At 36.4% G+C, this 27,476-nt stretch overlaps 1 protein-coding gene and 1 long non-coding RNA gene across 2 annotated transcripts in view; both read right to left on the reverse strand.

Annotated features, from left to right (window-relative positions):
• The window catches only part of LOC127857485 (potassium channel subfamily T member 1-like), a 125,817-nt gene that overhangs the window by 42,787 nt on the left and 55,554 nt on the right, over window positions 1-27,476 (reverse strand). Inside the window, exon 3 of the mRNA XM_052393880.1 lies at window positions 7,232-7,311. Coding sequence (XP_052249840.1) covers window positions 7,232-7,311 — 80 coding nt within the window. The remainder of the gene's footprint in view (window positions 1-7,231; window positions 7,312-27,476) is intronic.
• On the reverse strand, window positions 3,406-6,135 carry LOC127857058 (uncharacterized). Its single transcript, XR_008038297.1, has 3 exons — window positions 5,345-6,135; window positions 4,677-4,787; window positions 3,406-4,057 (listed from the first exon to the last, which is right to left on the reverse strand). It is a non-coding gene; the product is annotated as an uncharacterized LOC127857058 (long non-coding RNA).

Consider the following 27,476-nt stretch of genomic DNA (forward strand, 5'->3'; position numbering starts at 1 on the left):
CTCCATTGACATCAGGTCATCCATGCCCAGGCACTGAGCATAGCTGGGTTAATTCATATTGAGCCTCCATAATTGACATCAGGTCAACCATGCCCAGGCGCTGAGCATGGCCGGTCCAATCCATATTGAGCCTCCATTGACATCAGGTCATCCATGCCCAGGCACTGAGCATGGCTGGGCCAATCCATATTGAGCCTCCATTGACATCAGGTCATCCATGCCCAGGCACTGAGCATGGCTGAGCAAATCCATATCGAGCCTCCTTTGATACCAGGTCATCCATGCCCAGGCACTAAGCATGGTTGGGCCAATCCATATTGAGCCTGCATTAATATCAGGTCATCCATGCCTTGGCACTGAGCATAGCTGGGCCAATCCATATTGAGCCTCCATTCATATCAGGTCATCCATGCCCAGGCACTGAGCATAGCTGGGCCAATCCATATTGAGCCTCCATTGATATCAGGTCATCCATGCCCAGGCACTGAGCATAGCTGGGCCAATCCATAATGCGCCTCCATTGATATCAGGTCATCCATGCCCAGGCATTGAGTATGGCTGGGCCAATCCATATTGAGCCTTTATTGATATCAGGTCATCCATGCCCAGGCACTGAGCATGGCTGGACCAATCCATAATGCGCCTCCATCGATATCAGGTCATCCATACCCAGGCACTGAGCATGGCTGGACCAATCCATAATGCGCCTCCATTCATATCAGGTCATCCATGCCCAGGCACTGAGCATGGCTGGACCAATCCATAATGCGCATCCATTGATATCAGGTCATCCATGCCTAGGCACTGAGCATGGCTGGACCAATCCATAATACGCCTCCATTGATATCAGGTCATCCATGCCCAGGCACTGAGCATGGCTGGACCAATACATAATGCGCCTCCATTGATATCAGGTCATCCATGCCTAGGCACTGAGCATGGCTGGACCAATCCATATTGAGCCTCCATGGACATTAGGTCATCCATGCCCAGGGGCTTATCAGCAGTCTATTATTAACAGCATGGCCAGCTCTTTACCCGTGGAGCATTATGTCATGAATGTTTTGTACAGGATTACCAAACATTATGTTTTAGACTTAAAATCATAACACCGGTGTACCTAAATAGAGCAATCATTTTGATATCCTTTGTTATTGCAAGAGCGCAAACCCTTCATTGTGACAAAGAAAATAAAAGTTACTTAAATGTTTTTTATTTACATAAATTCAACGGCTAATTCGATTTTTATTCAAAGCTTTAAAAACAACAATTTTGTATTAAAGAAAGGTGCAGATTGCCAAAAGTGTTGTTCATAATTTGTTAATAATATCGGTTGTTTCTTTTTGCCTTGTTGACTTGTAAGCCTAAGCAATTTTAAAAGGCTATTTCAGCCTATTTTACACACTATTTATGAGCCACTTGTTGATTATTTTTAAAAACAATTTTCATGGCAAATGGCATACGTGAATAATGCTTAGGCAACTTAAAAATATGTTTTGATTAAATTAATTTAAGATGGAGAGAAAGTTATAATTCAATATGAACAAAAGGTTCATAAGCTGCTCTACTGAGACATGTAGAAATGAATCTGTTATGTGTAGATTTTAAGATGTTTGTGTAATAACTTCAGTTTTTATCTAGTTTTTAATTTAACAAACTTAGTAGAGGACAACCATTCGCCCTTGCATACCAAACATCACAAGGGCCTTTACCTTGCATTTTAAGAGAACAAGATTTTGAAGTTGTTTATTATACAAGTCTCTATAAATTATGTGATCTCCAGGGCACATGGTGTACAATTTAAGATGTATTACACACCAAATATTAAACCTCTGATCATTACGGTTTCAAATTAGTTTTTATGTTTATCGATATTTACTTTACAGAGTTGTTTAAATCATTTGAACCCCGGGGATGACAAGTTTTTATCAAGGGGCATGATTTGAACAAATTCAGCACAGGAAATCTGTATGAGTCACCACATGCTAACGCTCACACTAATAAGGCAAACAAGTAACCCATAGAGCATGGTCAATTTTGACCCCATGTGCATGATTTGAACAAACTTTGCAGAGGACACCATATATCAAACCCCTGACCCTTGCAATTTTATAGAAGAAATGTAAGGTTATTTACAAGAGAAGTCATGTGACCCTAAGGGCTCATGGAATTTTGCCCCACACCAAATCCCTGACCCTTGGCGTTTCATTGAAGTTTTTTAATTTTATTTTTTTTTTAAATATATTTTTTGCTCCCGTGACCTACATATGTAATGGATTTGAACAATATTAACCCATTCATGCCTAGCGTCCTGAAAAAAGGACATTGCAAACAGCGTAGACCCAAATGAGACGACGCATAATGCGGCGTCTCATCTGGGTCTGCGCTGTTTGCTGAAAGAAATTTCTGTAAGAAATATTCTAAATATAGAAATAAATATACCAGACACCCCTACTTTTGGAAATAAATTGATCCAATTTAGAAGGATGGGAGAGTCCACTGGGCATAAATGGGTTAACAACTCTGAAAAAGGATCAGACAGGGATCATACAGGATCACACAGGGATCATTCCAGTAAAGTGTCATTACAATCTGCCCAGCATTTCAGGAGTAGTATCAAATGCTGTACTTCTCTTATTGCATAGTAAGCTCCAAGAGAAGCTCCCAGCTTCCCATTTAACTAGCTGATATGTCGGAGTATCGGAACTCCACAACAAAGAAATCTGACATATGACATGAACACTGGTGATTAATTTTAGTTGCTGTCACCAACATCATCCCAGTAACACCACAATCATCATCAGCAGCAGCAGGGTCACTATCACATTCATCATCCCCACTACCCGGGTGTACTTTGTCCAGGGTTTTCCATGGAAATCCATGGAAAATATGAGGCTGGAGTATTCGGACTAAGTTTCCAGCCTTTTCCAGCGTCAATATTTAAAAAAAAAGGGTGGAAAATTGTCCATGGTATGTGGAAATAGCCTGGAATAGTTTCCATGGTTTTCCAGGCTCCCTGGAATAATTACCATGGAACAATTTCCAGGGTTTTCCAGCCAGCATGGAATAAATACCGTCCGAATACTCCATGTAATCTGGAAAACCATGGAAAACCATGGATTTTTTTCCAGGGTTTTCCAGATTACATGGAGTATTCGGACGGTATTTTTTCCATGCTGGCTGGAAAACCCTGGAAAATGTTCCAGGTTTTTTCTTTGTTTAATATTCCATGGATGCCTGGTATAACATGGAAAATTGTCCAGCGTTTACCATGGTCACTGAATAGAAAAAGAAATTTCTGGTCTAAAAACAATATTCATGTATTAAATGAATACAATACTCACAGCTTAAATAAATCATAATTTAAGGTTAGATTAAAACAAAACAAAAAATCAACATAATGCCTTAGTTTCTTCGATGTATTATTTTGTTCACAATTCATCAAAATATAACATCAGATTACAAATTGTGTTACATTTATTTAACAAATTATTCAGATCAAACAAGTGTTGTTTAATACATGCTTACAAAGCCTCTAGGTCCATTATCATAAATCAGGCCCTTACATAACAGAACAGGCGCTACTTTAAAAGTTAAAAAGTATAATGCAACCTTAACAACATGTATTCAAAGTAACAAAATACAAGCAAGTCAAGTAATATACAGTAACAATTCACGAACCCTGTACAAACGATATACAAGAAACAAAATGAAAAATTTAAGTTATTTTAGCTACTTCATGTTTGTCACAATATATGTAGCTGCCCATGAGAACAATTAAGGATACTATTTTTCTCAGCTACTTTCACTTTAATGCAATTTAGGTGCTCAATTTCATTAAAATACTTTTATATAATTTTATTGTTCAAAGAAATTCAGAACATGAATGCATGTACATGTATTACTTTCCAAGTGACAGTTAGTAAATTATAAGTACCCAGGTGGGATAAAATTACAGTTTTTAAAAACTTTTTTGTTAATTAGCTGGGCTTCAGTAGGTCGTGGATCTTTTATAGAACTTGTACTGCTGTTCTACTGTACGGCTCCTGCATGATCTCTGAAAGAAAAACAAAGCAAACAATATTACAAGAAAGTCATAAGTTTTTTACATTCATCTGTAAAAGTAAATGTGCAGCAATCATATGATTGAATATCTATACTTCAATGCTCATTCACATTTTAATCTATTTTAGATATTTCATATCACTGCTCAATTCGGTACATCTGGCTTTTTTGTATTTGAGCGAACATTTACGATCCTAAGTAGTTAGCAATTATTTCTTTTCCATTTAGTGAAATTTATTCTCTTAAAGTTTGCAAGCGGGCTTTAATCTACTTGCAAACAGGCAACCACACAGGAAAACTGAGACTTTCAAGTGAATAAATTGTTGATTTAACTTATATTTTTATATGACTCTCTTTTATTTTGAAATTTATATTGTTGTTTTCTTAAATGCCCCAAAACGGGGTACACTAGCATGTATCTGGAAACTCAAACATATATAGGAATTTTATATTCAGATATTGCTATATGAAAGATATGCTAATTTGCTAATTCATATAAAAATAACCTGTAATTGAAACTAGACCAAAATATTGGATACCAAAAAGACAAAATACTTTCAGGTGGTTAACACTAAATTACTTATATGAGCTCGGGGCATAACAATATTTACCATGAATTTGTGGCCATGTTAGTCCTCTTGGTAAATGCGCCAAAAGAGCCGCTTTGCTGTCTTGGGTTATTTCCCTGCCAAACTCTGCAGTATCTTCCATCAACTGGTCAGCTACAGTTAAAGCACATAATGAAAATGTATATAGAAAATAATTCAAGTATTGTTTTAAATATTTAGTAAAATTGTCTTTAAATAATAACTTACAATGAAGTTAATACATCACAAAGCATAGCATAACAAAATTTGTAGGTATGATTAGTACAAATTTATTATTGCTATAATTAGAATGATGTGTAATTCTATTGGTATGAAAATGTACAGTGAAACCTAAAAAACAATGCTATTGGTTTAATTAATTTATTTATAAACATTAACAGCATTAATGAGCATTGAGTTCTCATCATGCACAGCACATAACTCCCTTAGCCTCAGTTCCCTAGCCATGCATTATAAACTTCCGATACTACATTCAATCTTATTAATATCTCCACATAGGACTTCCTTTATCAAGCTGCAAACTGCACTTAGTGAAAATGTGTGTGACAGCTGCTTTTAAACTTCTATATTTGCCATACTTTTACCTAAAATGTCACATAAAAAAGGTCTACAATGATGACATAAGAAGAATAAATTTAAAGGAATATTTAGAAATAATGAAAAGCACAAACCTTCAGTTGTTGTTCTATTCCTAGACAGACTTCTGAAACACTTGTATGCATCACTTTTTAACAACATTTCATGTCACTTTCCAAATGATATCCATACATTATTATTTTAAGAAATTCTTGTTAATGGAAAAACTCATTAAGTTAAACTCTACTGTTTGTGAAATTACATTAACTTCATTTTAACAACAAGTTTAACCTGCATTTTTTCTTCAATACGCCTTCTCCATAATTTCAATCTAACAGGTAAACTTTCTGTATTTGAACTCAGCCAATCAGAAAAGGCTGTGATATTTTATAACCAATAGATTAGCCGCAGACACATCTGACTCACACACAGGCTTTTCAGATAGTTTGTTAATTGCAAACCTGGACTGTAGTTAAATATTGAGTGTGTATACACCTTGAACAGGGTTAAGGAATTTAAACTTGTAGACATTGCTTTGAAAGTTACTACTTTTACTTCTACTACTAGTACTACTACTACTACTACTACTTCTGCAAAACTACTACTACTATTACAACAGCCACAACAACAACAACAACTACCTACTACTACTACTACTACTACTACTACTGCTACTACTACTACTACTACTACTTCTACTTCTACTACTACTACTACTACTACATCTACTACTACTACTACTACTACTACTACTACTACTACTGCTGCTACTACTGCTACTACTACTACTACTACTACTACTTCAACTACTACTACTGCTTCAACTACTACTACTACTGCTGCTGCTACTGCTGCTGCTGCTACTACTCCTGCTGCTGCTGCTGCTACTACTACTGCTACTGCTGCTGCTGCTACTATTACAACTCCTGCTGCAGCGACTACTACTACTACTGCTGCTGCTGCTGTTACTACTACTACTACTTCTACCACTACTACTGCTGCTACTTCTACTTCTACTACTACTACTACTACTACTACTACTACTACTACTACTACTACTACTACTACTAGTACTTCAACTACTACTGCTACTACTACTGCTACTACTACTGATGCTGCTGATGCTGCTACTGCTACTACTGCTTCTGCTGCTACTTCTACTACTACTACTGCTGCTGCTGCTAATGCTACTTCCTTAACTACTACTACTACTGCTGCTACTAGTATTGTAATTATTATTTATACTACTATTGCTACCATTACTGCTACTATTCCTGTAAATGCTAAAACAACAACACAATAGTAACTGCTACTGTCACTTAAATTTGCACCAATAGTATAATTATCAGTAGTTTAACTGCTTGTACAACTTATACAACAACCACTTTTACTTCTACTCCTACAACATATTCTACTGCCAGCACCAGCATTACTACTTCTACTACTACTACTACTATAACTACTACTATTTCTGCCCAAACTATGCACATTGTTTTATGTTTTATTCATATGTTGTGTAAATTGTTGAACTCTGATTTACTTTGAATAAAATGTGTTGCATTTTTATAAGTTATTTTCTCCTCTTATAAAGTCTAAGTTTTTTCCAGGGTTAGCTGAAAATGTTAGAGTCTTTTCCATGCTTAAAAAATTCTATGTTCCACTTTCCATGCTATCTGGAAATATTTTCCAGGGTTATCCAGCCTAAATCCAGCGTTTTCCATTCCTTTTCCATGCTTTTCCATCCAAGGCTGGAAAATGCTTGGAAAAAAAGTCCACGTTTCATGGACATTTCTAGAACAAAACCCTGGAAAACCCTGGAAACTGTTTCAAATTCCAGGGATTACCATGGAATTCCATGTTATACCATGGATTTCCAGCCTAAGTTCCATGATTACCCTGGACAATGTACACCCGGGTACAGCCATCCTCATAATCATCACTAGTTCACCACAGCAATCATACTCTTATCAAACTCAACTCACGTGCTGTGGAGTTCCTGATGAGGATCCGTCGTAGCTTCCCACGTATTGTGTCATGTTCAAAATACTTCACCGGCGCAGAACTGTAAAACAAAACAACAAAAGATTATTAAATATAAACAAGAAGGCCAAGCCGTAGGGCCATGTTTTTTAAAACTACCACAACCATTATCAAAATAGGCAGAGATATTAATAAAACAAGTTACCCACAAGATGGGGCAAATTTACACACTAGGATGTTACATGCCATATACCAAACTTTGGGTCTTGTGATTTCAGATTAAGTTACCCCTAGAACAGGGTGATCATCAATTCCAGGGACATGATTTAAACAAACTTGGAAGAAGACAACCAGAAAATGTTACCAGTAAAATACCAAACCTCTGGGCCTAGCCATTTGAGAGAAGATTTTTGAAAGTGTTCACTACATAATTATACAGGGGGAAAAATTTATCTCTAGTGTGTAGCCTATTTGATCCCTGGGGCGCATAATTTGAACAAACATGCAAGCAGACCATAACCATGTCAAACCAAGAAAACTGCATCTCTCTAAAAATGTTCTACTCAAACCCAGAACCACAAGATCGCCAGGTAGACACCATATCCACTTCATCAGTGTGATCTCAACTTGTATTGAACGATTCTACTAACCACCTACAAGGACTCACATGAATCCATCATCGTTGAGTGAGATGTCACATTCGCTACAACACGAGTCCCGGTCCCACATGTCCATAGACAGGACACTGGACTGTGAGCCATAAGCCCTGCCTCTCATTGTTATTTGCTGTATACAACAGTTCTTATTTCAAAATTCTGGTTTATTGTCTATTGGTTTAACACTTTACCCCTTAGAAACGTATTTTTATGCATTTGTTGTGCCTCAGAAAGTTAAATTTAATTTAAGACCTTAAAGACCTTTCTTACTAGATTCAAGTTTAAAGGCTTCATGTCCAACCCTTAGATACTGATGAGCAGCAAACAGCATAAAACCTGAACAGACTGTGAGTTACTTGCAGGCTGTTCTGGTTTTATGCTGTTTGCACATAGCCATTTTCACTATGCTTCGGAGCGGGAAAGGTAATTATTATTATTTATGCTGGGAATGGACTGATGGAGCTCACAAAAATTATTTGATTCTTCAACCCTTTGCATGCTGGGAAATTTGTCGTCTGCTAAAATGTTGTCTGCTGAATTTCTAAAATTAGCATTTTCTTCGATTTTTTTTCAAAGAATACTATCAGAATAACAAACAGTTTGGATCCTGATGAGACGCCACGTTCTGTGGCGTCTCATCTGGATCCAAACTTTTTGCAAAGTCCTTTAAAATTCGGTTCCAGCGCTGAAAGGGTTAACATTCCTCGCTTAATTTGTTACCTATATTTGCATTAGGTTGTGTTGAGCAGGTTTTTAATTATGCCATAAAAGAACATTTGTTGCGTAACATTATGTAATTTATTCATTTGATTCAAGAATGGAAAAAATTGTATTTATTTCAACAATAATTTCATATATTCATGTATAAATTTCAGTGCTTTTTGCACGTTTGCAAGGCATATATATATATACATTATCAAACAATGGTTAGTTATGCTTATAACAAGGATTGTATACAATCTACTTCTGCTTTTAATGGATACATTACCATGTAAGAAACATTATACAAAATATCATAGTATCTTTCACCTTCAACCCGGTGTCATTAATGTTTTTGTTATCCTATTTGTGAACATTTATTAATAAATTCTACCTTTGAATATTAAATTAGATTAAGAACTTAAACGCACTTAAAATAAAGATCAATTAAATTACAACACTCTTATGAAGAAAATGATTTAAGATTAATACGATAAACATACATTTAAATCCCTATTTGTCAAAGTCTGCCAAAGTTTAAAATGCAGAAGCCATAAATTAAAGTTGCAAGATAAAATTATTATATCTTATAATTTCTAAATATAATTAATACAAACATAAACCTCCATCTAAAGGTGAGCAAAATTCAAAATAGTCCATTAATAATTCCATAAACATAAAAAAGTTTGGTGCATCTTTGTTAAGTTTCTTTTTTTGTTTTAGAGAAGATTTTTTTTTCAAAACTGAATAAAATACATCAATTTGTTGTAAAAAAAATCCTTCACTGTCTGATCACTATAGAACCAACTAATCCACATGTGGAAAATGCACTTATAGTAAGCTGCAATGGTATTTGATGATAACATATGCAGGCACATACAATAAGACAAGAATATCCTTGTACATGTATGCCTTTCTGATTGAATTGTTTGCTTCATCAATGTCAACAAAAGGTCAGTAGAAGAACACGCTTCAGTGACAAGTTTAATTATTGTAATGTGTAGGATTCACAAATTCTTATGTGAATTGGGATAATGAGTCCAACCTGTGAACAGGCTGCCAGAACAGGGACTGAACAAAGTGGCTGCTATAGTCAGGAAGCCTCGTTTTAGATGATTGGTTAGATGATAGACCGATTCTCTCTCACAGAAGCAAACACCAACAAACAAATTTGTTGAAATGGTGTATCCGTACCTGAGATACAGCCCTGAAAAGTTCAATCAAACATAAACAACAGAAGGCAATAACTCTTATTTAAGAAAGTGAAGGGTTGTGGTTCTTAAGCATGGCACTTCTTTTCATTAATATCAATACACCCATGAAGTTTCATGTTGAAATCTTGCATGGTATCCGATATAGAGCCCTGAAAAGTTTCAACATACAAAAACAAGAGTGCCAAACTGTCACAAGATTCGCCCGTTTTATGGTTTTGGACAACTTGAAAAACTTTATCAAGACCCATATTTGAACTTGACCTACATAATCATCTAGACACAACTTCTGACCAAATTTGGTTAAGATCCGATGAAAACTACTTCAATAAGAGAGCGGACACCATGCTTAATGCTTGAAATGCACTAAGTGACCCCATGACCTAGTTTTTGACCCGGCATGACGCATATTTGAACTTGACCTAGACATTGTCAAGATACAACTTCTGACCAAGTTTGGTGAAGATTGGATGAAAACTACTTCAATTAGAGAGCGGACACCATGCTAAATCCTTTGAAATGCACTTAGTGACCCCATAACCTTGTTTTTGACCTGGCATGACCCATATTCAAACTAGATATTGTCCAGATACAACTTCTGACCAAGTTTGGTGAAGATCGGATAAAAACTACTTCAATGAGAGAGCAGACACCATGCTTAATCTTTGAAATGCACTAGGTGACCCAGTGACCTAGTTTTAAACCCGGCATGACCCATATTCGAACTTGACTTAGATATTGTCTAGATACAAATTCTGATCAAGTTTGGTGAAGATAAGATGAAAACTACTTCAATTAGAAAGTTGACACCATGCTAAATCATTGAAATGCATTAAGTGACCCTGTGACCTAGTTTTTGACCTGGCATGATCCATATTCGATCTTGACCTAGATATTGTCAAGATACAAATTCTGACCAAGTTTCATGAAGATCGGATAAAAACTACTTCAATTAGAGAGCGGATACCATGCTTAATCCTTGAAATGCACTAAGTGATCCTGTGACCTAGTCTTTGACCTGGCATGATCTATATTCGAAATTGACCTAGATATTGTCTAGATACAACTTCTGACCAAGTTTGGTGAAGATCGGATGAAAACTATTTGAATTAGAGAGCGGACACTGCTGTGGACGCCGCTGCCCTCCGGCAAAGGATGAAACTATAATACGTCTAATGCGTATAAAGAGGGCAATAACTCTTATTGAAGAAAGCAAAGGGTTATTATTCTTGTGCATGGCACTTCTCCTCATTGGTATTTATACACCTATAAAGTTTCAAGTTGAATCTAATATAGTTTTTGAGATATGGCGCTAACAAGTTTTGTGACGAACAGTCAGACAATGTCAATTCTATATCCCTCCGCCTTTGGCAGGAGATAAAAAATAGAAAAACCTATTTTGTACATAACCCTCATTTTTTCCAAACAATTACAAGCTAGTGAAACTATTCTTAAGTAAGAAAATGTTTTATGCATATTTGTTTCAAACATTCTCAATCAAATCAGTGTCAACATATCCAGTTAAAACAAGGGACAAAATTGTCACAAAACCAGGTTTTCATTGTGGAAAAAAAATCTGATAAAGGGAGACAACTCAAACTGAACTTTTGAAATGAACAAACAAAATTAACCCCCTTTGTAAGTTTGTTTTAAAATAAATCTATTTTTGGTCGTGGCGACCTTGACATTGGAGATATTGACGTGATTCTTTCGTGGGACACACCGTCCCATGATGGTGAACAAATGTGCCAAATGATTTTAAAATCTCACAATGAATGACATAGTTATGGCCAGGACAAGCTCATTTATGGCCATTTTTGACCTTTGAACTCAAAGTGTGACCTTGACCTTGGAGATATCGACGTAATTATTTCGCGCGACACATCGTCCAATGATGGTGAACAAATGTGCCAAATGATTTTAAAATCTGACGATGAACGACATAGTTATGGCTCGGACAAGCTCATTTATGGCCATTTTTGACCTTTGAACTCAAAGTGTGACCTTGACCTTGGAGATATCGACGTAATTATTTCGCGCGACACATCGTCCAATGATGGTGAACAAATGTGCCAAATGATTTTAAAATCTGACAATGAACGACATAGTTATGGCCCGGACAAGCTTATTCCGCCAGCCCGCCAGCCAGCCAGCCAGCCCGCCAGCCAGCCAGCCAGCCAGCCAGCCAGCCAGCCCGCCCGCATTTGCCAATCTAATAACCAGTTTTTTCCTTCGGAAAACCTGGTTAATGACTATGTGCAAACAGCATAAGTGAGTGTGTGTTTCAAGTTTCATGCTGTCTGCTGCTCATTAGTATCTACCGGGGTTGGAAATGAAGCCTTTAAAACTTGAATCTAGTATGAAAGGTCTTTAAATATATTTGTCTTTCTATGGGACTACAAATGTGTCAGAATACATTTCTAAGTCGTAAAGGGTTAACTGTTTTCTCACAGTGGGCCACATTTATAATACCAAAGACACTGTGTATCCACATTCAGATTGCTTAACCTTAATTAAATGCACATTAGATGCTATGATGTCACATGCCATAAGTACTGTAGACAATTAAATTGCAAATATGTATATGGGCCATGCTCTGTGAAAAGAAGGTTTAATTTATGTGCATAGAGTTTCGTGCCAGATTAGCCTGTGCAGTCCGCACAGGCTAATCAGGGATGACACTTTCTGCCTAAATTGGATTTTTGCAAAGAAGAGACTTTCTGTAAACGAAAAAAAGTACCATAAAAGCAGAAAGTGTCGGCCCTCTGGGACAACACTTATGACAGTCACATTCATTAAACCCCCTTTTAACAGAGCACAGGCCCAAATAGATGCACATGCTATGATGCCACATCCAATTAGTACTTTAGACAATTAAATTGCAAATATATATATTTATGTTTACCAGTGAGACATAAAATCTGGTCATTCTCTCTTTGTACACTTATTTAGAGTAATACCTAAATATTTGCTAAAACACATCAAATGATTTTCGTAGTTTAAGACACTGTGCAAATGAAAATAAAAATATTATGTTTTACACAGAGAACATACCAATCTTATCAAATTAGGATAAAAAAGAAAACTTAATGGCATGTGTATTTTATGAACATGAAATATGTGGGTAAAATATTTTAAACATTACAACAGAGAACAAAATTTCTTCTTTGTGAAGTATGAAATACCAAATCAATTATGCAGTTTTATAACTTTGTATCATGTTTATATCTGAGCAAGAAAGCATTATCAGCAATGCATAAAACTCCCGCAAACAAGTTGTATCAATACCAATGTATTGCATTTAAATACCAAGTTTAAATAGATTCAGTAAGTGATGATGATGATGTCATGATGATGATGATCATCATCCACTATGATGATGACAATGATTACAATGACAATTATGATTATTATGATGATAACATGAATTTTGCATGACTTATTTAAACAAATTGTTTACCATTTGTTGATAGGTTTTGAAGAACCATGCAGACTCTTAACATTTTGCAGGTTAAATTTGTATGGCCTTTAGATGTAAGAGGATGAAGCAATAAAATAGACTTACAAAAATCCGTCATCATCAATTGAAATGTCACAGTCACTGGAATCCCAACTAGCCATCGTCGAAAAACTGGTACCAGATTTGGTAACCCGCATTTTCTTCACTAGCACTTTATGAATCAATATCCCACTTTATGAATTAATATTCCAATATATGAATTAATATTTCACTTAATGAATTCATATTTAACTGTGTTAATTAATTTCCAGTTTAAAAATTAGTATTCAACTTTGTAAATTAATTCCACCTTAAGTATTAATATTTAACTAATTTAATTAACTCCACATTTAAAATTAATATGCAACTTTGTTAATTAATAATCCACTTTAAAAATAAATATTCATCTTTGTTAATTCATATTTCACTTTAAGAATTTATATTCAACTTTGTTAATTAATATTCCACTTTTAAAAATCAGAGCAGGTCAGATTTAATGGACAACATAAAAAAGAGTTGTCCTTTTCATGTCACTGTTACACTGTACCTGAATATTTCGAATTTGTCACAACCATGCAACTACCTTATTCACTTCATTGAGTATGCACACTACAATTTGTGTGATATTCCCACAGATTCATTTCCTCAAGATTACAGTGTGGCTTGTATTTGTTGACACAAATTGTTTTATGTAATTTTAGGTATTATTCAGCCTAAAAATAACACATAATTGTACCCATGTACATGTGTACCAAATTAACTTAAAATCACTCCATATTACATAATGAGCTGTGCTGCAAAATGTAAATCCTTATCTGCAACTTAGCTTAAACACAACATTTAGCTGATAAAGAATCTTTAAATAAGTGCACACAAAAAGATTGTGTACATAAACACAAAAAGATTGTGTACATAAACAAACACAAAATCTACACTTTATCTCAAAATCCAGTTTTATCAAAATAATGATTTAACAACACAATTCCCAGTATGGAAAGAAGAAAAAATTTAAGCAAGCCAATATCCCACAGTACGTTGACATAATGTAATGTTAGTTAATGTCCTCGGGGCGATGAATATGAGTGATGACACATTACCATCATGAAGTCAAACTAACATAAGTATTTTATGCAAATGAAACTATTATTTAATAATAGTGTTTCTTGAGTATTCATAATTAATACGCCACAAACTTCTTACTTTAGTTGCGAATCACAAATTGAAATTCATCTACTGTACATCATAGTGCTTGTTTATCACAAATAAAGTAAAATTTACCATTATACATATTTGTATATTAACATAAACATCCCTAATCAACTAAATACTTGAGATAAACCGCATACCCAGGATAGGAAGATATTAAAAGGTTTATGGAAATTTATGTTGAATTAGTGTGTGATCAGTTTTGACCACAGAGGTGGTCAGATTTGACCACAGAGGCATACAGATTGAACAAACTTTGTAGAGGACCACAATACTATGTCACATATAAAATATTCAACATCTTGTGCATTAGCTGTTTAAGAAGAGATTTTCAAAGCCTTATTTAACCCCTGTGATATCATTATGCAGCAAACTGTAACTATTCCCACAACATTCAAAGACGACCACCCAATACACATTTGTTAGTTTGTTTTGTAAAAATTTGCCAAGTACTAAAAGAGCTGATTCATTTGAAGAACAAGATTACATAAAATACGAAAATAGGGCTTAATGCATGTGCATTAACTATTATACTACACAATCCTGTGTAGTCCACACGGGCTAATCAGGGACAATACTAAGTTCCACCTAAATTGAACATTAGCAAAGAAGAGGCTTCCTTTAAACAAAAAATACCATAAATGCAGAAAGTGTCCTTCAGGCTAGCCTTTTCAGACTGCACAGGCTTATCTTGGACGACACTTTACGCACATGCAATAAACCCTGTTTTTCCAGAGCAAGGCTTTCATGTTTGATGATTTCAAAGAACTACTTGTCAGGCACTTGTCAGGCACTTGTTAGGCACTTGTCAGGCACTTGTCAATTACAGGCTTTACTTTCAATCACACATTTCATTAATAAGTCTTCAATCACCCAAACCCTTCAATAACACACCTTTTTACTGAATAATTCAGTTTATTTATAAAACCACATTTTAACACAAAAATATAATTGTCTTTCAAAATAACACACAATTCATTGATTAAAATTCACTGCATCTTTGTTGACCATGACCATCAGATATTATCAACTTTCTCATTTCACTTAATCCTGCATACATGTACATCCAATAACTTCAGTGCTAAATTCAAACTATATCCATGAATGAAAGCACCCTTTAGCTAAACAAATTTAACAATCAATTTCAATAAGTGGACTGCAAAAACGCTGTACACTTAAACCCCCTTACATGTAGTCACTTAGCCTACTATATACATGTTGATGCAGGGTCGTTAATTCAAACCATATTGTGCCGGATCTTAGATTTGTCCCCTAAAGCTATAGAATGTAACATTATAGGCATATTATTAGCTGTACAGAGATAGCATACTTAGGTTAATCTTTTAAATGGCTGAAAAATGCTAAAACTTTTGACAACTTTCAACATTTCATTTTCAGTGCTACATGTGTATCAAGGGTATTTAGTAAATTAGTAATGCAAGGTAGTTCAATAATTCATTCACCAGGGTCCTTGCTACACTTCGTGCGATTGGGGCCCGGGTCGGGGTCCTTTGAGGGGGGAATTTCACGCAGTTTTGGGCGAAAAGGGGAATTTTAGAACATCTTTTCACCAACCATTCAACATTCAAAATTGCTATCTTTTAATGTAATTTACATAAATATCCATTTTAATCAAAGATTAGTATCACAATACCAGCTAGCAACATAGGTATAAAAGTAAAAAAAACAAGAAACCGTCGGAGACGGGTGATGCTCCCCAAATGTTTTTTTTGTTACGATATTGCACTTTATATTCAGATAAAAGGAAACGCCTTGAGGGGCATAACTTTGGACAAAATAATACGATGGATGGTTTAGCAACTTAAAAATTTCCAAAGGGCCATAACTCTCTAAATAAATCATCAAGAACCAGAACCCACAAATAACATGCGCATCTCCTCAAGGTGGTTAAGCTTCCAATAAAGCTTCATTGAATTCCAGTCAGTAGTTGGGGAGAAATAGCCCGGACAAGAATTGCACTATATGTACAGTTTATAGAAAATTTCAAAGGGCCATAACTCTGTGAACAAGGGCTGTTTGTAAAACATGCATGCCCCCCATATGGGCTATAAGTTGTAGTAGCAGCCATTGTGTGAATACGTTTTTGGTGGTGGTGGTGGTGGTGGTGGTGGTGGTGGTGGTGGGTGGTGTAGTAGTAGTAGTAGTAGTAGTAGTAGTAGTAGTAGTAGTAGTAGTAGTTGTAGTTGTAGTTGTAGTTGTAGTTGTAGTTGTAGTAGTTGTAGTAGTTGTAGTTGTAGTAGTAGTAGTAGTAGTAGTAGTAGTAGTAGTAGTAGTAGTAGTAGTAGAAGTAGACGTAGTAGTAGTAGTAGTAGCAGTAGTAGCAGCAGCTGCATCAGCAGCAGCAGCAGCAGCAGTAGTAGTAGTAGTAGTATGCATTACAAAAATGCAGTTAGCCTTACATGTTGGTAAAATTTAAATATATTACAAGGGAGGCAACTGCTGTAACAATAAATTTAAACTTATTGCATTTGTTTCCCCTGTATATAAGAAAGATATAAAAGTGTATTACCTCCCCTGTCCTGCTTATATTTATATTAATAAACAAAATTAAACATTAACACAATATTAAATATACAAAATATACAAAAAATCTCAAATTCTAATAATATTTTTACTGATCCACTGTATTTTACTAAAAGGATGATGTTTCATTGGACTGATAATTACAGATTTAGGATTACAGACCAGTTGCTTCAGTAATAGTGTTCAGAGTGTGCCCTGTTGGCCGCGTTTGCATTCTTGAGTTATCATTCAAAAACCATTTTACTATTTCGAGTCATCGTGACCTTGACCTTTGACCTAGTGATCTCAAAATCAATAGGGGTCATCTGCGAGTCATGATCAATGTACCTATGAAGTTTCATGATCCTAGGCCCAAGCGTTCTTGAGTTATCATCCGGAAACCACCTGATGGACAGACCGACAGACAGACAGACAGACAGACCGACATGAGTAGGGCTGACACGATACGCCGTGAGCGTTCTGCGGTATATCGTGGTACGGCAACACTGTATCGCGGTACGTACCGCGATATTTTACAGAATATGTATCTGTGAAGAAAACAGCAGAATAACAAGTTTTACAAACTTTATTAAACTCAATAATCAGAAAACACTGGTATCATAGTATGACTAGAAACTGTAAAAGAAACTGTAATAAACTTGATAGTTTTTCTAAAATGTCCGCCATGTTGTTTCCAATAGCTGTGACTATGATCTGTGTAAATGGAACGCTTCAAGGTCATGTGTAAAATGCGGAGTCAGCAGGCCCAGTATTGAAAATCCGTAGCGTTCTGACTCTTCCTCGACTTATTCATAATCTTAAGATAACATGATTCGAAAGTGCCATGCTTTGAACGATGGATACACTAAAGAAAGAAAATAAGAAATAGAGTAAACATCTTTTGAATAATTATGAACTTATTTGCAATGGAAATCTGTCCCAAATTCCAAAAATGGTACGGACCCATTCATCGCCGTTTTTTAAACGTGAAAGTTAAACATCTACAAGTGGAAGCGCTTGCTTGACCTGGATATTAACGGATTAATTATTTAGCCCTTTGAATCGCTTCTACAGTTTTCAAAACGATATCTATATCAAAATAGTTATGTAATGTATTTATATCTGTGCTAATATAATAATATTAAAAAAACGGTGCGGCAACCCCGTACCGCGGTGCGATTTTTTTCACGACATGCACCGCGATATACCGATATACCGGTGAATCGTGACAGCCCTAGACATGAGCAAAGCAATATACCCCCTCTTCTTCGAAGGGGGACATAAAAATGCGACCATTACCGGCTGATTATATGCACATCTCCTGTTGGTAATGAAGCTTCCCATAAAGTTTCTTTGAATTCCCGTAATATGTTGCTGAGAAATAGCTCGGACAAGAATTGCACTATATGTACAATGGAAAATTTCAAAGGGCCATAACTCTGTGAAAAATCATCCGACGAGAACAGGCTGATAATATGCACATCTCCTCTTGGTAGTGAAGCTTCCCATAAAGTTTCATTGAATTCCCGTAATAAGTTGCTGAGAAATAGCTCGGACAAGAATTGTACTATATGTACAATGGAAAATTTCAAAGGGCGATAACTCTGTGAAAAAGCATCCAACCAGAACCGGCTAATAATATGCACATCTCCTCTTAGTAGTGAAGCTTCCCATAAAGTTTCATTGAATTCCGGTCATTAGTTGCTGAGAAATAGCCCGGACAAGAATTGCACTATATGTACAGTTAATGGAAAATTTCAAAGGGCCATAACTGTGTGAAAAATCATCCGACCAGAACCAGCTGATAATATGCACATCTCCTCTTGGTAGTGAAGCTTCCCATAAAGTTTAATTGAATGCCGGTCATTACCTGCTGAGAAATAGCCCTGACAAGAATTGCACTATATGTACAGTTAATGGAAAATTTCAAAGGGCCATAACTCTGTGAAAATCATCCGACCGGAACCCGCTGATAATTTGCACATCTCCTCTTGGTAGTGAAGCTTCCCATAAAGTTTCATTGAATTCTGGTCATTAGTTGCTGAGAAATAGCCCGGACAAAAATTGTGCACGGGCGGACACACGGACAGACGCACGGACGGACGGACAGACGAAGCGGCGACTTTATGCTCCCCCCAAATTTTTTGGGGGAGCATAAAAAAAATTGTTTGGAGGGGTGAATTTTTAGCTGAAATAGACCGGAAAAGTATACTGTTTTAAAGGGGGAATGGGGTCAAATTTCAGCCCCAAAAACGGTCAAATGAGGGCCCTGTTCACTTCTTTAAAGAAGCTGATCATTTTAATGAAATCCTTCTGTGTTTTAACTTCATAGCTCTAAAGATAACACAGCTTTAGCCATTATAAAGATTCAAGTATAAAAATAAGAAACAAGTATGAAACACTAAGAATATCAGTGAAACTGATGGATGCTCCCCGATGATGCGCTTTGTCAATCTATGTGTTAATAGCCACCTAAAACAATCTTTTATTAGCCTCGGTGACCTTGACCCCAGTGACCTCAAACCTCATCAAAAGGTAGAGGCCCATGCAAGGTACCTACATGCCAAATATGAAAGAGATCGGTAAAATATTGAAGGTGCTATGAGAAACTGTTACACAAGCGTGATGGAAAATATATTATAAGCCTCGGTGACCTTGAGCCCAGTGAACTCTAACCTCATCAAAAGGTAGAGGTCCGTGCAAGGTACCTACATGCCAAATATGTAAGGGATCGGTAAAGTATTGAAGGCCCTATGAGAAACTGTAAGGAAAGCGTGACTGAAAATCTATTATTAGCCTTGGTGACCTTGACCCCAGTGACCTCAAACCTCATCAAAAGGTAGAGGTCCATGGAAGGTACCTACATGCCAAATATGAAAGAGATCAGAAGAGTAACAAAAGCATGACGGAAAATCTATTCTTAGCCTCAGTGACCTTGACCTTGACCCCAGTGACCTCAAACCTCATCAAAAGGTAGAGGTCCATGCAAGGTACCTACATGCCAGATATGAAAGAGATCGGTAAAGTATTGAAGGCCCTATGCAGGGGTTTTTTTCCACTTTTTGGGAAGATAGCCCATGGCTTTGGAATTGGGAATTGTATCGGCATTTTTATGAAATTGGGAAAATAAATTCATTAGCCTTTTTTTCCACATGAAAAGTCCACTGATTAGGGAAATACTAAATTTGATATATCTCTTTATAATCATTCAAATTAAAAGAACAAAATCATATAATACTTTTTTAGATGTAATTGAATTGAAATTGAGATAAAATACACATAAGACTTCTTAAAAAAAATAAAAAAAAATAAAAAAAAAATTTTTTTTTTTTTTTTTTTGGAAATTGGGAATTTTTGCCACATTTTGGGAAAAAAGTATACTTTTTGGGATTGGGAACATAGCCGAATTTCGGCTATAAAATCGGGCCAAAAAAAACCCTGCTATGAGAAACTGTAAGAAAAGTGTGACGGAAAAAATCTATTATTAGCCTTGTTGACCTTGACCCCAGTGACCTCAAACCTCATCAAAAGGTAGAGGTCCATGCAAGGTACCTACATGCCAAATATGAAAGAGATCGGTAAAGTATTGAAGGTGCTGTGAGAAACTGTAACAAAAGTGTGATGGAAAACTCTTTAACTAGCCTCGGTGACCTTGACCCCAGTGACCTCAAACCTCATCGAAAGGTAGAGGTCCATGCAAGGTACCTACATGCCAAATATGAAAGAGATCGGTAAAGTATTGGTGGTGGTATGAGAAACTGTAACAAAAGTGTGACAGAAAAAATCTATTATTAGCCTTGGTGACCTTGACCCCAGTGACCTCAAACCTCATCAAAAGGTAGAGGTCCATGCAAGGTACCTACATGCCAAATATGAAAGAGATCGGTAAAGTATTGAAGGTGCTGTGAGAAACTGTAACAAAAGTGTGATGGAAAACTCTTTTACTAGCCTCGGTAACCTTGACCCCAGTGACCTCAAACCTCATCAAAAGGTAGAGGTCCATGCAAGGTACCTACATGCCAAATAAGAAAGAGATCGGTAAAGTATTGGTGGTGGTATGAGAAACTGTAACAAAAGTGTGACGGAAAAAATCTATTATAAGCCTCAGTGACCTTGACCCCAGTGACCTCAAACCTCATCAAAAGGTAGAGGTCCATGCAAGGTACCTACATGCCAAATATTAAAGAGATCGGTAAAGTATTGAAGGTGCTATGAGAAACTCAGTAATATAAGTGTGACGGAAAAATCTATTATTAGCCTTGGTGACCTTGACTTTGACCCCAGTGGCCTCAAACGTCATGAAAAGGTAGAGGTCCATGCAAGGTACCTACATGCCAAATATGAAAGAGATCGGTAAAGTATTGAAGGTGCTATGAGAAACTGTAACAAAAGTGTGACAAAAGGAAGTAAGGAAGTAAGGAAGGAAGGACAAACTGGCAACTATATGCTTCCCGATAATTTTCGGGGAGCATAAAAAACAAAAGAAGTCGAAACCATAAACAGTGAAAGATGCTTGTATAATGTTGAACAATGTGTCACTACTTGTTTTGAATCTTTGACATTTTTAATTGGCAGTTGTCTAGTGAGTGACATGAAGACAACTTTTCAAAAGTTACTACAACCAGACAACATCAATCAGACTTATGTTGAACAATCAAATATTCATGAGATAAAATAGTGTCAGCTTAAATCTAAAACTTATACCAAATTAGATGCATTATACAAATGCAACTTGCAAAGTGTTCACCACATTTTGGGGCAGGGCTGAAATTTCCCATGCTAACAAATCAACCGAAACATTGATAAAGCTAATTATCAGGGAGAATCACTGGAGTTCAAAGTGTGGAGAAGGTTGAAGGTTAATAATATGGTGTACCCTTTGGGTCAAAAGTAAACAAGACCTACTAGGTAAAAAGAGAAATGACTTTGATGTACAATATGTACGTCGAACTACTTTGAAGAATAAATATGAAATACACTTTTAAGATTCCATTTGTACGTCGAAGTACAATTTGTACTTCGACGTACATGTTTGTCACTTCGACGTTCAAATTTTCTGAACAGCCAATCAAAACACTCGTCTCTTGAGCCTCTTTTCCTTCAGATTTATTCATAATAAAAGTTTGAAATCTCTTTTTTAATTTAGAACAAAATAAATAAAAATATCAAAATTGAAAAAAAAAGAAGTTTCAAGTATTTAATGCATTGAAATAGATTATATACCATTATTTGAAGAAGATTCAAGGTTACCTTTTTTTAAATTAAAATTATTACGCATATTGTGAGTATGTATTGACCATGCGGGGCTGTCAGTTTCACGGTCCAGCGCATTACTGTGTAGGAAATTCCCAACGGTAACCAAACCATTACCTTACGATTACAGGATTAAAAAGGGCTGTTTGTAAAACATGCATGCCCCCCATATGGGCTGTCAGTTGTAGTGGCAGCCATTGTGTCAATACGTTTTTTGTCACTGTGACCTTGACCATTGACCTAGTGACCTGAAAATCAATAGGGGTCATCTGCCAGTCATGATCAATGCACCTATGAAGTTTCATGATCATAGGCCTAATAATTCTCGAGTTATCATCAGGAAACCATTTTACTGTTTCTAGTCACTGTGACCTTGACCTTTGACCCAGTGACCTGAAAATCAATAGGGGTCATCTGCCAGTAATGATCAATGTACCTATGAAGTTTCATGATCCTAGGCATAAGCATTCTTGAGTTATCATCCGGAAACAATTTTACTATTTCGAGTTACTGTGAACTTGACCTTTGACCGAGTGACCTGAAAATCAATAGGGGTCATCTGCCAGTCATTATCAATGTACCTATGAAGTTTCATAATCCTAGGCGTAAGCATTCTTGAATTATCAGGAAACCATTTTACTGTTTAGAGTCACTGTGACCTTGACGATTGACGTAGTGACCTGAAAATCAATAGGGGTCATCTGCCAGTCATGATCAATGTTCCTATGAAGTTTCATGATCCTAGGCATAAGCATTCTTGAGTTATCATCAGGAAACCATTTTACTGTTTCGAGTCACTGTGACCTTGACCTTTGACCTAGTGACCTGAAAATCGATAGGGGTCATTTGCTAGTCATGATCAATGTACCTTTGAAGTTTCATGATCCTAGGCGTAAGCATTCTTGGGTTACCATCCGGAAACCATTTTACTATTTCGAGTCACTGTGACCCATAACCACTTACATGTAGATAGTATTTTGCTTGTGTAGTCGCTTAGAAAGTTAGATTTAATTAAAGACCTTTCTTACTAGATTCAAGTTTTAAAGGCTTCATTTCCAACCCTAAGATACTGATAAGCAGCAAACAGCATAAAACCTGAACAGACTTTGAGTTACTGGCAGGCTGTTCTGGTTTGATGCTGTTGCACATTATTATTAAGCCATCTTCACTTTGCCTCTGAGTAGTAGAGGTTAAATTATTAAATATAACAGGTGCAAAGATACAGGGTTTGATGGAAGTAACTACAAAACCAGCATTATTTGTGAGGAACTTCTTTTCTCAGATTCCTGTGGTTTGACCAAACAATAACTTAAGTGCTGCAAAATAATAATTTGTTAAAGCGACGGAATCTGCGTCCTAGGGTGAAGTTTATTCGGATGTTCAACTACACAAGCAGTGCATAAAAAATGGAATAAATTGAAGTTTCAGCATTTGTTTACCAAAAAAAAAACTACAAAAAAAAACACACTAAAATACAATGTGAAAAATGGTTCTTTAACATTCCATAAGTGGCAAGCATAGCTCAGGCCCATGAAACCCTGAATGATTTCATAGCTAACAACATATGATCTCATGACATGACTGCACTTTTGCTGGCTGCACATATTTAAACACTAAAAGTTGCAAGACACAGCTCAAATAACATGTAAATAAAAATTCTTCTTGGAGCCAATTTATTCTGGGCTGCAGTGGTAGGAAAATGGGTTGAAAGTGACAATCTATAAACAAACTACAGTACATTTTACGGTGTTCGCTTACCAAACGACCCCTGCGATGGGTGTTCAGATCAAATATTCGCGGGGGCCGTTTTCCATAAGGTTGACACCGCGAATCACCGCGGACCCATAATATCTACCGCGGTGTTCATCGTGTTCGCTAGAAATAAAATAATTGAACATAAACGTAGGTCGGTACCAATTTGCAGAAAGAATCTACCGTGCGTTTGAATGTTATAGGTTTCATTTGGTGTCTAAAAAATTAACAACGATTCACAATCAATTACCGAATACATGCAGAAATTCCTGTCTCTGTCCATTACCTGATAATTCTGAGATTTCCGATTTCATTCAAATTCTGGTCAATGTTGACGATAAAAGTGTGATAGAAAAACAAAAATCACAAACGTTCGCCATATCTCTAAACTATCAACGGAATTTCTGCATGATTATGTTTCTATTTAAAGATTTGATGAAATAAGCGCCCAATCAGAACAGGTGTATTCCAACATTCGTAAATCACCTGACGCCTAGTGTGCGCGTTGTGTAGAGTTCATGTTCTGTTACAAATTGTAGCCACAAATAAATACATGTATATATGCCCATGATATTTTCATTTTCTTTGTTCTGAACCATAAAAAGCGCGCGAAAATTAGCGTGGGTGTATTTATTTTTTACACAAAATCTTCGTAGCGCAGACAACATTGGGATCTTTTAATTTCAAGTACCGGGGTAGCTCGCGAATGATTTGGAATTGACATTTCATCTGAATAAAATAAAAGTCAAACACGCTGTAACACGCTATATTTAGATTTCATGCAACATTTTCTGGAAATCGGGAGAAATGAAACCCAATTTTGTGAAAACAAAAAGGGCAATTGCATTGATTAACACCATAAAAGTTAATCGTATGGATCATCTTAACGCTTAGTTTTAGTTTCCGACTTAACGTACTGCCCGAGTTTAAGTACGCATACAAAATGTGCACATAATATCTACATGTACATGAAGTATATGATTTTATTTTGTACATGTACATTTAAAACGAGTGAATGACCCTCGCAGACAGGTGTTTACAGTGGCTGCGCTGCATCGCGGTGATCACGGGTGTTCCCATTAACAATAGCGTGCAATCGCGGCAATTTCGGGTGTTCGCCGAACACATCGGTCAGTAGCGTGTCCGCCCCCCGCGAAATGTCACCCATCGGGAAAATTGAACACCGCGGACATGCGTTTTTGTCAAAGTACACGTTGCCTGTACTGTATATACATATTCACTTTAACTTAAGCTTACATAATCATAACTAAAGTAATTTAACATTTCATTTTTTCTAATGAGATCTGTGAACTTCTCTACCAACTTGACCTTGACTTTCAATAAATGTTGGACAGTCTTACCAGTCAGTTGACCATCAAATGATGTTACAGAAACATCCATTCTTAATTTTGATCAATAACATGTCACTTAAAAATAAGAGAGAATCATGAAATTGTTTTACATAAATTGTCCGCTATAGGAGAAAAGAAGTTTGTTTTGACAAATGTCTCCTATGGAAAGAGTATATGTTTTCGTCTTATCTAGGAAAAAATATAAACTCATAATTTAAATACAGTTAACAAATTAGGTGATAAAATGGACCCTTTTAGATAACAGTAGAAATACCAAACTGCATAGGTACTATTTCGATAACAATAGAGCGTGCCAAACAAACCATCACCCATGTTTACTTCTGCTTTTTAAACAAAGCTTTATATGAGGCAGATGACTGCTCAACAAACAAACTTAAAAGGAAGTGCACTGAGAATCGCTAATATGTTTGTGCAAAATAACTTGGTATCCATGCCATTGACATGCACATGCCACATGTTTAACCACAGGCTTAGTTGTTTGGTTCTTTTCAGGTGACAACCAAATTTTGTTTGCCTCATTATCTGCAAGATCATCAAGTGTCACCACTACTTTGAAGAAAACCAGCTTTCTTCTAGCATGAAACAGCTAACCCTTTACCACTTAGATACGTATTTTCAGGCATTTGTAGTCCCTTAGAAAGTAATATTTAATTAAAGACCTTTCTTACTTAAGATTCATTTAATTTGATGATTTAGGAATAAAATAACTCTCTGCACCAGGATTATGGTTTCCCAAGTCATATTTTGGGTTAGAAAGGTTAGCATACGATACATATGTTATTCATTTCCAAACCTTAGATACCGATGAGCACTTGGATACTTAGACTGCGAGTTACTTGCAGGCTGTTCTGGTTTTTATGCTGTTTGCACATAGCCAGTCTCAGTTTGCTTCTAATAGGGAAAGGGTTAATCAGCATTGGATCACACGTCCCTGCTTTGTCTGACTAATTATGAGCCTCGCTCTGTTAAAAGTGGGTTAAATGCATATGTGTTAAGTGTCGTCCCAGATTAGCCTATGCAGTCTGCACAGGCTAATGACAGGGACGACACTTTTCGCCTGAACTAGATTTTCGTAAAAAACAGTCTTCTTTAAAACGAAAAACAAAAGAAGCAGAAAAAGTGGTCCCTGGTTCGCCTGTGGGGACTGTACAGGTTATCTGGGACGAAACTTTACACACATTATATTAACCCTTTGCATGCTGGGAAATTTGTCGTCTGCAAAAATGTCGTCTGCTGAATTTCTAAAATTAGCATTTTCTTCGATTTTTTTTCAAAGAATACTATCAGAATAGCAAACAGTTTGGATCCTGATGAGACGCCACATTCTGTGGCGTCTCATCTGGATCCAAACTGTTTGCAAAGGCCTTCAAAATTCAGATCCCGCACTGAAAGGGACGAAACTTTACACATATTATATTAAACCCCCTTTTCACATAGCTGCTCATCTCAGCAATGCATTATTTCAGCCTCAACCATTGAAAGTAAACATTTTTCAAACAAATGGCTGAAATTGATCCTGGACACATCCACTATGTAAATGTCCACAGGTGATGTTTGATCCTGGACACATCCACTATGTAAATGTCCACAGGTGATGTTTGATCCTGGACACATCCACTATGTAAATGTCCAAAGGTGATGTTTGATCCTGGACACATCCACTATGTAAATGTCCACAGGTGATGTTTGATCCTGGACACATCCACTATGTAAATGTCCACAGGTGATGTTTGATCCTGGACACATCCACTATGTAAATGTCCACAGGTGATGTTTGATCCTGGACACATCCACTATGTAAATGTCCACAGGTGATGTTTGATCCTGGACACATCCACTATGTAAATGTCCACAGGTGATGTTTGATCCTGGACACATCCACTATGTAAATGTCCACAGGTGATGTTTGATCCTGGACACATCCACTATGTAAATGTCCACAGGTGATGTTTGATCCTGGACACATCCACTATGTAAATGTCCACAGGTGATGTTTGATCCTGGACACATCCACTATGTTAATGTCCACAGGTGATGTTTGATCCTGGACACATCCACTATGTAAGTGTCCACAG

Source organism: Dreissena polymorpha, chromosome 14 (assembly GCF_020536995.1).
Source record: "Dreissena polymorpha isolate Duluth1 chromosome 14, UMN_Dpol_1.0, whole genome shotgun sequence".
Classification (NCBI taxonomy): domain Eukaryota; kingdom Metazoa; phylum Mollusca; class Bivalvia; order Myida; family Dreissenidae; genus Dreissena; species Dreissena polymorpha.